This window comes from Danio rerio, chromosome 12 (assembly GCF_052040795.2).
Source record: "Danio rerio strain M-AB ecotype USA chromosome 12, GRCz13ab, whole genome shotgun sequence".
Taxonomy (NCBI): Eukaryota; Metazoa; Chordata; class Actinopteri; order Cypriniformes; family Danionidae; genus Danio; species Danio rerio.
In genome coordinates this window covers 13,836,288-13,851,642 of record NC_141032.1, presented here as the reverse complement: position 1 = coordinate 13,851,642, position 15,355 = coordinate 13,836,288, and the positions used below count along the sequence as shown (strand labels likewise).

Sequence of the window (15,355 nt, the reverse complement as noted above, 5' to 3'; positions counted from 1 at the left end):
TCATTGGGGTTTTGTAGCATTTTTCATCTATCTAATAAATGTAGCATTTTTCATCTATCTAATAAAAACCCACAATTCTAAAAAAACTTCCATATAACATTGATTACAGTTAGTCATACCCCATAACTCACTGACATGCATGTCTTTTTAGTAGCCATTTAAATACTTCTATGTCTAAAGTGACGGTAGATGGAACAGGTTACCCTAAATTCACTGTTCTAAGAACTCTAAATCGCCATATTTTACTCCTTTACAACTACATCACACTCCAAGCATTTAACCAGAATATCAAAATAACTATGTAGAAATGAACCCCCCACCCTTCCCTCATTTACATAAAGGCAGTGGGATTTCCAGCTTAAATCTTTAATTTGGGCAAACTCAAGTAAAAATGTCAGAAGACATTAGGCAATCCAAAATAACCTAAATTTAAGGTTGACAGTTCTTAAGTTACCAATAACGAAGAATAAAGGGCCGAAGCATCATGCAACTATGGATTTAAAAAAAAAAAAAAAAAAAATCACAAAAACTAAATCTACACTGTCAGATACTTTTACAAATTTTTATTTATTTTTGTTATTTGCATGTGCTCTGCAACAGTGAAAATATATTTATATGACATTGGGTCGCACAATTACAGAAATAAAACAAAATCAAACCACAATGATAACTTTACATAAGCTTACATTTCAAATGAACATTAAAGGACCAAAATTAACACTCAAATTCTTTCTATGAAAGACACAGCTAAATTTATAACGAAACATGTTTTTTTATACATCTCAAAATTAAACCCAACACCTTTAAGTGCAACTGTAGAATTACATCAACCCCAACAGCTCGCTCTGAAGACCTGCAGACCACAAATCCAACATGATCAGCTTTTTCTGATGCGACGCGCTTCATGAGGCATAATACGGTCATGATTAATGACTGAATATCAGCCAACTTTATATACCAACCCATTGATAAATCATGTCAAACAGCGCTAATCTGACCTTGACAGAAGAACGGATCGAAAAATGGATGTTGAAAAATGTAGAAAATAAATGTTGATAGAAAAATAGAAATGCAGATAAATGTTGGATATTCAGTCCCAAAATCCAATTCAATTCATGCTCGGCGTCGTCCTGTGCTTCAGGGTCAATGCAGAAACAGGTCATCGGGTCTGTGCTCATTCATGAAGCTACAGCCAAATATCCTGTAGCTGATCTGCAGTTTGAATATGAATAAATAAAAACATTAAAAATCAGACAAAAATATAACCAACATATTAAAATAAATAAATAATTAAATAAAATGTTAACTCTGGGTGAAACACTGATGTCAGTTCATTTGAATCAAATGATTGCATGATAAGAACATTATCATACATGTACATTAAAATGTTCCCTTATAAATAAAATGTTACCCAGACAACATGTACACATCCTCACATTACAGTAATACCTGCAGGGATTTAGGGCATTACAGTAACATTTTGAAAAATGGGTCACTTTATTATAACATTTCATTTATTAATGCATTAACATTAACTAAGATTGAACAATACCTGTACACCATTGATCAATTGTAGATGTAATTTAAGTTTTCTTCATTAAGATTACACATTTATAAAATTTCTGAATCTGTTAGTGAATTGTTAGTTTGTGTTAGAAAAAATTACATAAACTAAAATGGAACCTTAAGGTGTTGTGGAAGTTTTTGTCTGTGCAATGTTCAGAACAGGCTTATTATAGTTTTGCATTTTTAATGGTGTTCTTACTATTTCAGTAAAATTTTTAAATTTGCTATAAATTAAGTTTTTCATTAATGGTATACATTTATAAAAAATATGAAACTGCATAAAAAAAATAATAAAATAAAAATATAAACAAATAAAAATAATAATAATAATATTAATAATAATAATAATAAAGTTAAACATGTAGTTTACTTTTTGCCAGATGTAGATATATTGTAGAACACATTAAAGATGTTTTGTTTATAAATCATGCGGCTGACTAATGTGTTTGTAAAAGAGCTATTAAACCAGGGGTCACCAAACTGGACCGGTGTCCTGCAGAGTTAACCTCTAATCCCAATCAAAAAGACTTAACCTAATCAAGGGCTGTTTTTCAATATGCGTTCTTTAGGGTTCTTGTGCTTTCGTGTATTGTCATCATCAACTGCCAAAGTTCAGTTCCAAAACTCAAGGATGCGCGAGATCCCGGGTGCGTTCTTGGTATCGAGTATGCACCGATATAGACTTGAGCACCAAACTCGCTCAAGAAGTCCCAGAAGACATTGCGGCTAAATAAAGGAGGTGGGAAGTGCAGCATTTTATATAGATTGACCCTTTAAAGTTCAGAGATACAACTTATCTTAGGAGTTTCCCTAAATGAGACTGTGAAAAGTAACAATTCACATAAATCTCAATATAGGCATAAACGCATTAAAAAGGTGTTCATTTGCTGAAATTGGTAATAAAATCATTTTTATTTGTAATTTGCAATGTATATTTGTAAGGTTTTTGTGAATTTAAACATTTATTGTATGAATGCTGTAGTTTAAACAATTTTCCATTAAAAATATATGAAGGTCACATGATAATCAGAAACAGCACAGCATCTCACTGAGGACGCAATCGGTGTTCTCATGGTCTCCAGAGTTCATTCTTCAAAAACAAGTCCGTTCTCTGTTTTTGTACTTAAGAAACAGTCAAGGGCTGCGTCCGAAACCGCCTACAACTCAGTAGGTACTGCATTTGAATTTAAACGTACTACTCCGCCGTTAGAAAAGTACCTTCTATACAGTACGAATGTGAAAAGTATGAATGGAATTCGGAGGTACTACATCCACCATTTTGGCATAGTCGCGTGACGTACCTGCGTCATTTGCATCGCTTTACTTGCATTCATGAATTTGCTCGTGGGGCATTATGGGATAGCGCAGCGTGCATGGGATGCGCACTCCAGAATCTCGCCGGTAGTAGCAAGTCATCCGGGTACTTCTCGCATACAGTTTTTCAAATTCTATGAATTCGGACATGCTGCTCGGCTTGCATACTGATTTTAGTATACTGTATAGTATGGAAGTATGCGGTTTCGAACACAGCCAAGGTCTTGCATGATATACTTAAAACTTCCAAGAAGGCGTTGAGGAAAGTTGACGCTAAACTCTGTAGGGACTGCAGGACTGTGACTGGTGACGCCTGTTCTATAGAGACACGGATCAGAATTTATGCCCTAAAATGAGTTTATTATTTCTGAAAATAAATGTGCTAATTATTTTATAATCAGTTTAAATAAATTGTTTAACCAATAGTTTAAGTCAGGGGTGTCCAGACTCGGTCCTGGAGGGCCGGTGTCCTGCAGATTTTAGCTCCAACTTGCCTCAACAAACCTGCAAGGATGATTCTAGAAAGCCTAGTAAGAGATTGATTAGCTAGCCCAGGAGTGTCTGATTGGGGTTGGAACTAAACTTCGCAGGACACCAGCGCTCCATGACCAAGTTTGAACTAGCCTGGTTTGAGTTAAAGTACTAAAACTTGATTCAAACCTCAACATTATCATTTTTAAAAACATGCCAAAAACACTATTTATTTACTGCACATCTGAAGCCAGTGACATTTAAAAAAAAAACTAATTTCGGAACAAACATGGCAAAGTGTGTTAGGATCCACACTCAATAAGTTTGTGACAATCTGAATTAAGTGACTTGCTTTTATCTTTTCAGTGAATTCTCTTCAAGCAGACTGGTTTAGAAAAGTAAGAAAAGCTGAGTGCAATATGTAGACTCACTCCATGTTGTTTTTTAGTTGGTGCACAGTCCGCTTGTCCAGATATCGACAGAAGAGTGTTAGCAGGTTGGAAGGCAAAAGCAGTGGCTCAACGAGTGATGTCTGGGACAGCTGCCTGGCCACATGGAAAACCGTGTCCGTCCTTGATGGTTAGCATAGAAATTGTTACGTTAAATTACTGATGCCTTAAACTGTCTGTTTTTCCACAGTTGAATTATAGACACTTGGAAAATATTGAAAGCGTTACATAAAATTCATCTGAGGATTACTAGTTTTCTAAAGATTTTTCAAATCTACTATTTGAACATTCTGCTAAACACCTTCTACAGACAAACAAATAGTACCATGTCTCAAAATCTCCAATACTAGGTTCCATGGGTAGATCAGAAGATAAAAGCCTTTCTCCCTGTGAGAGTAGAGCATACAGCAACGACAGACCAAACTGCAAACACAGGGTTTTGTTAAGAAACGCGTTCAAAAAAGCATCACCACAGAAATGTATAGCCATTGAAGAAAGTGGAGAAAATTAAACCAAAGCCATAACTACACTGTATAATTTAAAGTTTTCAATTGTCTATTTTCAAAACTCAAGAGCAGACCTTGTTTTGGCAGGCCAGTGTTAACCGGGTGTCTTGCGAGTCTGGCAGTAATGCGGTGAACTCTTTGAGAATTCTGATTAGCTGACTGAATACAAGTCCATTAATCACAGCCCGGAGAGATGGATACAGAATAGGAAGAGCCTGTGAAGAGGTTGGAACTTGATGCTGATTGCATATTCAAGAGCTACACTGATTTAGAAAATAATTATATAAACACTTTCCAGACCTCATCTGTATCTCTGCTCATCAGAACTGGAAGGTGTTTGGTTACTGTGCTCAGAATATGCAGGGCTGAATCATGTGACAGGAAGGGAAGGAGTCTGGCCACCAATCTCTTTCCTTTTGATACAAGTAGGCAGGAAAGAAATTCCTCTCCAGAGTCCCTGTAGAGAAATATGAATAATATACAATAAACATTAGATCACAATTTACTGTATGCAACCATTTCCAACACAAGGACAAACGGGTTCCTTACAAATTTGTGCACCGCAGCTCATTGTATAGCTGCTCCACCTTTCTTTTCATGTTCTGCATCAACCGACTCTCCTCTTCTTTGTCAGACACCGTCGTCTTCACCTTTTCTGCCTCTTCCACTTCCAACAAAATCAGGTATAACTGAGAGAGGGTAAAGGTAGTAAATATGGTACACTCACTCAAAGCAAATAAACAAGTTAATACACTCAGTGGATAATATATACACACACACACACACACACACACGTTTATAACGTTCTGAAGTGCAACAGTGGTAGGCAGGCTTTGGGACATTACTTTATAATTGCATCTTTAACAAGACTGTTCTTTTGCTTGGTTATGCACATGATAATAGTTTTAAAAAAGTACCATATATGGCATTGATGCCATTTTAAAAATTGCTCTGACAACTAAATGGAAAGCGTGACTCTTCAGCGCTGTATGATTCTCAAAATCAGGGTAGTTGTTCCAATTGGCCAGTTTATTCACCGGTACTTTACAGTCACTTGCATTCAGCACAGATACAGTACACATAGTTGAGGCTCTAGAACTATACCATTAAGGAATTTCTCTTACTTGCAGGCAAGTCTTAAAGGGTTACACAATGATTAAAAAATATATATGTGCCTTTAGTGCCAAGCAAGTGTGCAATAAATCAGTTCATTATTGATCTGTGCAGATTCTGACCCATGGGTCAGCAAACACTGGTGGATTAAAAACTCATTTTGCAATAAACTTTAATCCTAAATTAAAATTTTTCACCTTGGAATTACAAGGTTCTATCTGCGTTCTGAATGTTTGAGATATTGAGCTTCAAAGTTTCTGCATTCCATAGCAAACAGTATGTGGAACATTTTTTTTTTTTTGTAAACCCAAATAAGTTGTCAGTTAATAAGAATGTCAATAATTAAATTGACAGCGTCTTTCTCTGCAATTAATCACCTTAGAATTAAGGTTTTATCTGACAATGTCAATATTGCTTTAATTACACCAAGAAGTCATGTTTACATGAATGAGGGATTGTTAATCAGTCAAAAGAAAAACTTGAAATGCCTTGCGTTGTTTAAATAGAACCATTTTGGCTTTCCTGTAAAACGATAATGACAATGTCGTTTTGGACAGAAGTAGTCACCTAAATGCATTTTTTAAATTGATGATGCATAGCTGCACTAGTACTTAACCCTTTAACTGTCTGCTCTATCAAATGGTTGACAATATTTTGACTGCTTTAAATAATCACTGTTAAAGTCATTTAAAGGGCACAGTTTACCACTTTTTTACATTTTAATATTAATATTATGGTTCTTCTGAGTGTGCCAGTTTAGGTTCAGTTCAACTCACAGTTCAGATGTTTTTATTATATTATTATATTAATGTGTTAAAAAGTGTCATGTTGGGGGCGTTTACACAGTTTGCTGTTTAGGGGCGTGTTGCTTCACACTTTCGGCTTCTCACCCAACGTAACAAGGGGGCAGAGCCAAGAGCTCCCACACTCCTTGTTTGTAACAGACAGGCTGACAGACAGAGGGAGAAGCTAAGCTAAGCTATGCTAGGATGAGCATTCAGCCGTACATGTACGAGTCGGACACAGACCAAGCAGAGAGTACAAAATCATTTGTGTCTTTGTATAGTCTCGGTGTAAAAGTGCCGAGCTTGTACACAGGGACTAATAACCACGCACACCGAATTATTTAAGCTCAGTTGCATGCATGCCGACAGAAACCCACACAGCGCCGAGTCGCTGACCCGCTGCTCCACGGCATGCACGCCGACAGAAAACCCACACCCAGAACTCCGAAATGCACAGCGCCACGCAAAAGGTACAAGCAATAATTCCAATTACAGCAATAATGTGGAGAATATTGATCTTGTGTTGAGCATCATTTCTTAAGGGAATATTTTTTTATCCTTACCTCTTCACACTCAAAGATAAAGGGGTGTAAAATATTAGTCATTCATTGAAAATGAAAAAAAGGTTTGTTTACAAGATTTAGATTAAAATGTTACATTTATGCATTTAGCATTTTCAACAACAGTGGCAAAATGCTTTTCGCATTGCACATTAATAAATACATTTTATTCTTAAAATTAATTATTCAGCAAGTAATTAGGGAGAGCGTCTATGGTGCATGGGCCCTATTGGAATTGCTTAGTTTCTTCTTCAGAATGAAATTGCGGTTTTGAGTCTAAACATGCTCAAACTCACAAAACTGCACATGCACCAGAAGTGGCAAAAGTGAACCATTTATTTTTTTATATTAGCTTTCGGAAGTGGGTGTGGCCACCTATGCACTTTTCACAGAGTGGCCCCCAAGCTAAGTTTTACGCACATACCAATACCAATACCAACAAAAAATAAAAAAATACAAAAAATAATATTCTCTTGGGGAAGTTTCAAACCCAACAGGATATTTAACTTCCTCTGCCGAAAAAGTGCAGTTTTTGCCATTTCCAGGCATTGTACTTTAACAAAGTCCTCCGAGGGATTTTCTCAGATCAACACTAAAAATGGTTGCCACCAAACTAAAAGGCCTTGGTGACGTTAAATTGCAACGATCTAGAGTTTAATGTCAAAGTGGCTTGTCTGTGGAGGCCTCACAAACTTTGGTGTTGCCACGAAACAGGAAGTTATAACTCCCTATATATCTCCCTCAAAATCTACACATTTGATAAGAGTCCTGACTGGAACAGGTTTACATGCCAATATTTAGATTCAGTCAGTGTTATTGCCTGCTGGCAACAGGAGGGAGAAAAAAAATTAAATAAAAATCACGTTTTACACCGTAACAAACTCCTTCAGATTTCATCATACTGTATCAGCACTAAATTTAATTGGTGTTATCTGAAGGCTCTAGCAATGTTATATTCTGAACATCTAGAGTTGGCCAAAGGGTCTGTGGCAGACCGACAAATTTCAGTGCCCGGATGCGAGGTCCCTTTTATCAGCGCTTTCAGCTTTAAATTTTTTGATTGTTAATTTTAGGTTCTACAAGCAATTTCGTTAAAACCAAAATATCATTTTCGTCCTGTTCCTGTAGTTACTGGAAAGCATATGACATTTGTCTCCTCCCTTTTTTGCTGATCTAAAAAAAAAAAAAAAAAAAAAAAAAAAAAAAAAAAAAAAAAAAAAAAAAAAAAAGGTCTGATCAGTGACTCAGACCATAATTTGATCCAAACTGTGAGATTTGTGATCAATTGCACCTCTAGTGGCAAATGAGTATGGTACCTTCACAGCTCCCCACAACCAGATTGCCTGTTACAAATGCCTTATACTATGAGCAGACAGTGCGAGATTGCAACTGACCAATGTTTGGTATGGCATGCCTAGTTAGAACACCTTAGGGTTTTAAATAAACAAGACAGAAATGTGGTTATTGTACCTTCTCAATAGTGCTCAACACTTCCAACCTTTGCTGTCTTGTGTCTTTATGCTCCTGTTCAAATATAAAAAATAAAAATACATATTTAAAACCTTTCTCCTCCAAATAAACATGCATACATTTTCTTATAAAGCAAACTCACCTCATGTGTGCTTGCATGAACAGCATCAATCGCTCGTCTAGGAGAAAAACAAGTTGACACTGCAACCTGCCCGAGTGAACCTTCAATGTGGACTACTGTAATATAAGAATTACCAACTATTCATACTGTAGGTTTATAAAAGGTGTCTTATATTTGTTTATTTTGACAGACCTGGGATGTACGAGACATTTTTGCTAACATAAGGGGTTGTAAGTTTAGGTGGTTCCTTCTTCGTCCGGTCACCCACATACTCTTCTTCAGCCAGTTTGGTTTCCATTCTCTGATAGTATTCCTGCAGAGGTGAACAACAGTGCATAGCAATTATTTTTTTTTTTTTTCTACCCGTTCATACATTAGAAAATAACCAAAAAGTCAGCATTAGGAGAAAACAGAAAGCTAACACCATCCCTGAACAGCAGGACCAATAAGTTCCAGAGTGAAACAAACCTGGTAATAGTAGTCATCCAAATGTGGATTCTCACTCTGTAGCTGGATCATTTGCAGCCTGATTATCCACTCCTTCTCCTTGTCAGACATGATTTGGGAATAAGGGTCCCAGCTCAATGGCTTTCTGTGAATTGTATAACCTGCTTTAAAAAAGGGGCAAACATACTTTATAAGTAAATACATTTCTCACTTCTCACTTATGTGGTCTTGGCTGTCGCTGACTCAAAAGCCGCTTATGCTGGGGGTGGAACTGGACAACAGGACCTGGCGCACTAAAATGGCAAGGAAAATTTAATGGAAACAGACCAAATAGTAGCAAGATCAAGTTACTCAATGCAAGGTCAAGACTTCACATGAAAATACAGTAGTTGTTAACGTGTCAAATTCATTCATTTACATTTGAATCCATAATATTTGAATCCTATGACTCATTATAAAAAGGTCATAGTTTGGTTTTGATGTCTGCAACAGCAGGTTGATATTCATGCAAGGTCAAATAACACTTTCATTGTCTAATATGCATGTCAACTCTTATAGGATTTTTTCAGAAGTTAATTTTTCCTAACCTTCTTTTGTGTGACGCTAATCTGCGGTCATAAATGTCAATGTCATTTTATGTGTTGAAGCCCAAGCAGCCATGATACAGGTTATACAAGTAAGCCCAATGCATAAATGTATTAAAGCAGGTAAATACCAACATATAGCTTCATTTTTATTGATAACTCCAAGAAATAAAACTACATTCATTAAGTATTAATTTGTATGGGCATCACTGGAATCCCGCTCTGCTGGTTGGACTCCTACCTCACTGGTAGATCTTTCATTGTTGCCTGGAGAGGACAGGTGTCCAAAGCTCATCAGCTGGTCAAAGGTTTACTACAGGGATCTGTACTTGGTTTCTTTCTATTCTCCATTGACAGCACATCACTGAGAGCCAAGGATCTTGCACTGCCTGGAGGATCTCTCTGCCTGGATGAATGACCATCACCTACAGCCTTATCTGGCAAAAACTGAACTCTATAAATTTAACACAATTTCTCCAATTCTCCAAACTAATTTCATTTATTACCCCATGTAACTCAGTAAGGAATCTTGGAGTGATCCTACATGATCAGCTGTCGTTCAATGAGCACACTGCTAACAACTCACCCATGCATGTTTGAACTTTTTAAACATCAGAAAAATCAGACCCTTTTGAATAGATCATGTTGCGCAACTTCTAGGCCAAGCTCTGGTCATTTCTAGGCTGGACAATTGTAATGCTTTTCTGGCTGGACTCCCTTCTAGCACCTTTAAAACTTTACAGATGATCTAATTTCAATGCATTGGTTAGCGGTCTGGGCTCGTATTAAACTTTCTAATTTTCAAGGCTTGCTTATAAAGGTCTAAATCCCCTCCAGTAGCCTCTGGTCAGTGAGTGACTGCCTTCTTGTGGTCCCATCACAGAGAGGCTCCAAGTAACTCCACAACCTTTTCATTCAATATTCCTTGCTGGTAGACAGATCTTCCACTTCCCACACAAACCTCTAATTCACTTGTACCATTTGAATGAAAACTAAAAACCCATCTTTTCAGTGATTATCCAAGCACAAAACCTTCTCCCCCCAAAAAAACTCACCCTCCATACTTCAGCTCTAATTTTGCTGAACACAGAGTTACTTTGTACAATTAGCAAAATTTGTTGAAATCACTGAATGCTTCATTTGTGATCCACTTTGGACAAAACTATCTGCTAAATGAAACAGCGGCAAATGTTTTTGAACATCTTGTAACAAGCTCATTGGAGGAGCGCTCTGGTTAGCATTGCTCAAACACTGGACATGGAAAACTGTTTTCGCTTTAATTTCAATGGTTTAAGAACAGCTGGCCTAGCAATGACAAGTGCATAGGATTGCAAGCTCAGAAGTGTATTTAATCTGGTAAAAGGAAGCAGCATGCAACACATTTTCCCCATGCAGTTTTTGACGTGAATAGCCCCATAGCCAATTAACCAGAGAAAAATGGACAATTTTTTTTTTACATTTTTCCAAGCTAAAAAAAAAAAAAAAAAAAGTACATTTAAAAAAAATTAAATAAAAATAAGATCAAGCAGAAGAAACTTGTCCATATAAACGTGTACTGACAAAGTCCCTTCAAGGTCTGATAAATTCCCATACAGCTATACTAGAATTTGATGCTGATGCTCTAAGTGATGATGGGGTTCAAGTTCTCTTTAGCCTGCATGCATGAGAATTGTCAAATTAATAAAATAATAATGCATGATTAAACAAAAAGTAAATGAATTATTCCTTGACTAGTTGACCAACCGTAAGCCCTGCATGATGCTGGCGGATGGGCTGTAGAATGGAGCAGGCCTGGGAGAGTCTGTGCCAAACCGCAGGTGCATGAGTTTGGGTGTGCGGGGCATTGAGGTAGAGAGAGGAGGACGGGAAGGTGACATGAAACCTCCAGGCTGACAAGGAAAAAAAATAAATAAAAAATTATATATATATATATATATATATATATATATATATATATATATATATATATATATATATATATATATATATATATATATATATATATATATATATATATATATATATATATATATGTGCATAATTGGAACTAAAATTATTTTAGGAACAGAAAACTCATAATAAAGATAGAAGGGTAGAAGAGATACAGCTGCAGATACTTGGGCATGCATAAATCAATATAGCATAATTTGTGACGCTGTATAATTTCCATATTTACATTACTGTTAGGAGTAGGTTTAGAAACAAATGTAATGATTCTTGTTAATGTCCAGCCGGAGCTGTACCCCTTGAAGCATTAATACATTTAAAAAAAAAAAAAAAAAAAAGTCAACCTGGTTATATTGCTGCTGGGGTGAAAAGAGTCTTTGGGGACGAAAGACAGGGCATGGAGCCATGGGAGTTTTTTGTGCCTGAGCAAGAAAAAAATAAAAAAATAACAGTTGATCAATTTATGCTCATTATCAATTCTATAGCATTTAAAAGATCATGCCCCTTCTCACTTTCATCAATCCTCTTTACAATTATTCAAAACGCTGCAGCTCATCTGATCCTCAATCCAAAATCAAAATTACGTGATTTTCTACAAGTGAAGCATGAGCACCCATTGCTTTGCATCTTATAAAACACAACCAAGCCTTAAAAATACACAATGGACCACAACGTTAAAGCCTTCTAATCAATTATTTTCACAATTTATGATGGCATACTGTCAAAAATGGGACTTGTATAGGCTTATAGAGGTCAAATTCTTAACTTTATCAGTGGGGGGTGGGTCTATCAAACCCCCCTGGTTACTGGCCTGTGTAATGTTTTGCTTAAGAGAAAAAGAAAAAGAAAAAAAGTAAATTAACTGGAAAATGTTCTTTTTTGGGTGAATTATCCTACCTGATAATGACACCTCTGGTTGAAGGACCCAACAAAAGGCTGTCCTCTTCTGCCCCGACTGGTGGAAAAAGGGCGCATAGGAGACAGAAAGTTTGGAGAGACAGGTGGAACCCTGCCATGAGCTGATCGGTCAATAACTCCTACAATGGCCTGATCCTAATTGGTAACAAGTTCACAATGATCAATAAACAGGTATGTTGCATAGGAGTGAAAGACATGCAATTTGCTTAAGCACCTGGAGTATCGTCTGTGCAGGTGACCTGCTGGATTTTAAAGGTGCTACCATCCACTGAGAGAAAGATAAATATTAATAAAAAAAGATCAAGTAATAATAAAAACAAAGCAAAACAGCAAATCTTAAATAACATACTGAATTTGAATTAAGGTCCTCCCAGTAGGTGCTGAGGCTACAATCCACAATGGCACTATCAATACTCTAGAAATACAAATCCAACGCAACAAAGCACATGGTGGGTGGATGTTCATTAGTGGTACAAGTTCAAGCCAAAATATGTATAAAAAGCATCCAAATGTTAAACCTTTAGGCTTGGTCGACCCTTCACGGTCTTTACCACAGCTGGGTCATCAAACAGCTGTCCTCTACCACCTCTCCCTCTCTGAGAGCGACCAGTTGGAGTGTGGGGCCAACTATGAGGTTCTGGCCTGGGAGGACAATGGGTACTGTATGTGAAAGGAGATTTTGGAGGTGGCGGCGGCGGTGGTGGTGGTGGTGGATGTGAAGACTGTGGTGTTGGGGAGCTATCACTAGATAGCAGCAGGAGATCTGTAGGGTCGATGTCTGGGGTATCACCATTCACAGCTTCATCTTGATTCATTTTGGCATAGTGATGTTACAAAGGAAATAAAAGCAGAAATAAGAGTTTACAATTAAACATTTTCATCTCCACCCCTCACTCAAAAACATTTAGCCCAAATAAAAAAGCATTTTTTATTTACATTTTAACCCATAATTACAGTATTTTAGTAAGTTTCACAGATATTAGTGAACAAAAATAACTTGCAACTTTGTCATTTCCGCATGTGAAACTACTCAAATCTTTTAACAGTCACAGAAATAAATTTGCTCAATTGTTACTGAGGTTTTAATAATCATACCCAAGCCAAATGTCTCCTCATTGTAAAGGTCAATTTCTTCATCCTCCTCAGCCATTTCCTGCAGCAATCCACATTCATCATCCTCTCCTTTATCGCTCCACTGATCTCCATTCTCTGGCCAAACAGCATCAGGAATAGGTTCTCTGTTTTTCTCCTAAAAAACCAAGGGTGTAGAGGATTCGCTCTTGACATTGGTGGGGACGTACAGCCAAAGAGCACATGCATTGTACAGCACAAATTCTTTTTTGAGCTATTAAAACATGAATAAAGTACTTGCTTAATAAACAATTAACAATAAAAATAAAAATCTTGTCCCATGTTGCAAAAGACAATTTACATGATTTTACTGCAGTCAAGCTTTGAGGAGGTATGAATGTAGAGAAATTTAGAGGTGTGTGATGCAATTTATTGTTTTTATCCTGGTTATGGTTTTCATAATCATGGTGGCCAAAATTGAAACTGAATTTTGATTATTTGCACAGCCTTGGTTAATAGTATTATGGTAAACTTGTGGCAAATTTGACTTGGTACACGTGTAGGTAAAGAGTTGAAGGAGAATTACTTTATTTTGTAGTCGATTAAATTATCAGTAGGGACATTTCAGTAAATTGGTGGGTTCAAATACAGAGAAAAGCGCTGCTAAGAATGATCAAAATGTTAGTGTAAGCAGTGTAGCAATGTTTTTTTAGGGCTTATACTCGAGCCTAAACTACATGTAAATGTTAAATATTACATATTTATATCACTAACAATGCTTTTTGTTTAACTACAGCACATTTAAACAAGCTTTTAATTAATTTTCTCTTGTATCGCATTTCGTATACTTTAGTAATAATAGAAAAGCAAAATCTATTTTAGATGAACAGCAATACAGTAAAAAACAGTAAACAATTGCAACTAGACACAACAGTTTTAAACTAAACACTTTGCAAAGAAAATACATTGTTAAAGAAAAAAAATCTTATCATTTTTCTCCATCAGTTAACTACATTACCATGAGCTAACATTTTTACAAAAGGGCACTTCCAAATCATTTGAGTAAAGTGATAATTCAGACATTTATGCTAAAATAATATTAAAATGAAGCACTGTATTTGTGTTAATATGTGTGTTGTTTGTTAATGTTTAACCTAGCTAACGTGTGTTATAAAAGAAAACTGTAAATATTAGGTATAATTGGTGGTCTGCATGCCACTGGGTTGCAGGGCCTTTCCAATGAAAGTTGTGGCTTCATCTACTTACGGGATCTTCGGAATCACCCATTTCAATATTGTCAATATTTCAGTTTTTTTGTGAAATTTCGTCAACCATCCACACTCGTTGAACGTCTAGAACTGCACACGCTGTTACACGTGTTTATCAGTGTTTGTAAATGAACACACCTGCGCGCCAGGAGGTGGGAGTATGAAGCCTCTGCAGAGCGAAGGATGAATCACCCAATCCCAGCGAAGCTACGTTTACTGGCCCACCCACTGAGAAAACATGTAATTTAATAAGCAAAATCACATCGTCACCTTATACAGTCATTGATCGTCACACTGCAAATTCAGTTTAAAAATAGATAGATAGATAGATAAATAAATAAATAAATAAATAAATAAATAATAAAAAGGAAGTTGTAAATTAACAGCCTTTTCAGTGCACTTATCGAAATAATAATTCGTCGCTTTCTGTTAGTTCCAACGATAATTGTTTAATATGTAAAAAAAAAAAAAAAAAAAAAAATATATATATATATATATATATATATCACTATTCTATCAGTTAATCCGGGCAATCAAACAAACGACCTGGTATGTTAAAAAAATAGGAAATATCTCAGGCATTATAGTTACTGTAGATAAAGATCCGATTTTGTTGAAACAAGACCAACACGCGGTTACAACTGGAAACTCGTTTGACTTTACGCATATGGCATCTAATCTGATGTTTATGAATAAAAAATAAAACAAAACAAATTACATTAAAAACGAAGAGTTATCAATTAAATAATTAAATGATAAAATAAC

General features: G+C 36.2%; 1 protein-coding gene across 1 annotated transcript; it reads right to left on the bottom strand.

Moving 5' to 3' along the window:
• Positions 1–560: 560 nt before the first annotated feature.
• On the bottom strand, positions 561–14,678 carry patl2 (PAT1 homolog 2). Its single transcript, XM_087275991.1, has 19 exons — positions 14,589–14,678; positions 13,347–13,500; positions 12,770–13,056; positions 12,601–12,666; positions 12,466–12,519; positions 12,231–12,386; positions 11,678–11,755; positions 11,130–11,275; positions 9,021–9,095; positions 8,824–8,947; positions 8,548–8,668; positions 8,377–8,471; positions 8,235–8,288; positions 4,856–4,995; positions 4,607–4,763; positions 4,381–4,521; positions 4,126–4,223; positions 3,783–3,923; positions 561–1,212 (listed from the first exon to the last, which is right to left on the bottom strand). The coding sequence occupies exons 1-19, from the start codon at positions 14,607–14,609 to the stop codon at positions 1,179–1,181; spliced, it is 2,142 nt and encodes a 713-aa protein (XP_087132117.1). The 5' UTR covers positions 14,610–14,678; the 3' UTR covers positions 561–1,178.
• Positions 14,679–15,355: the final 677 nt, after the last annotated feature.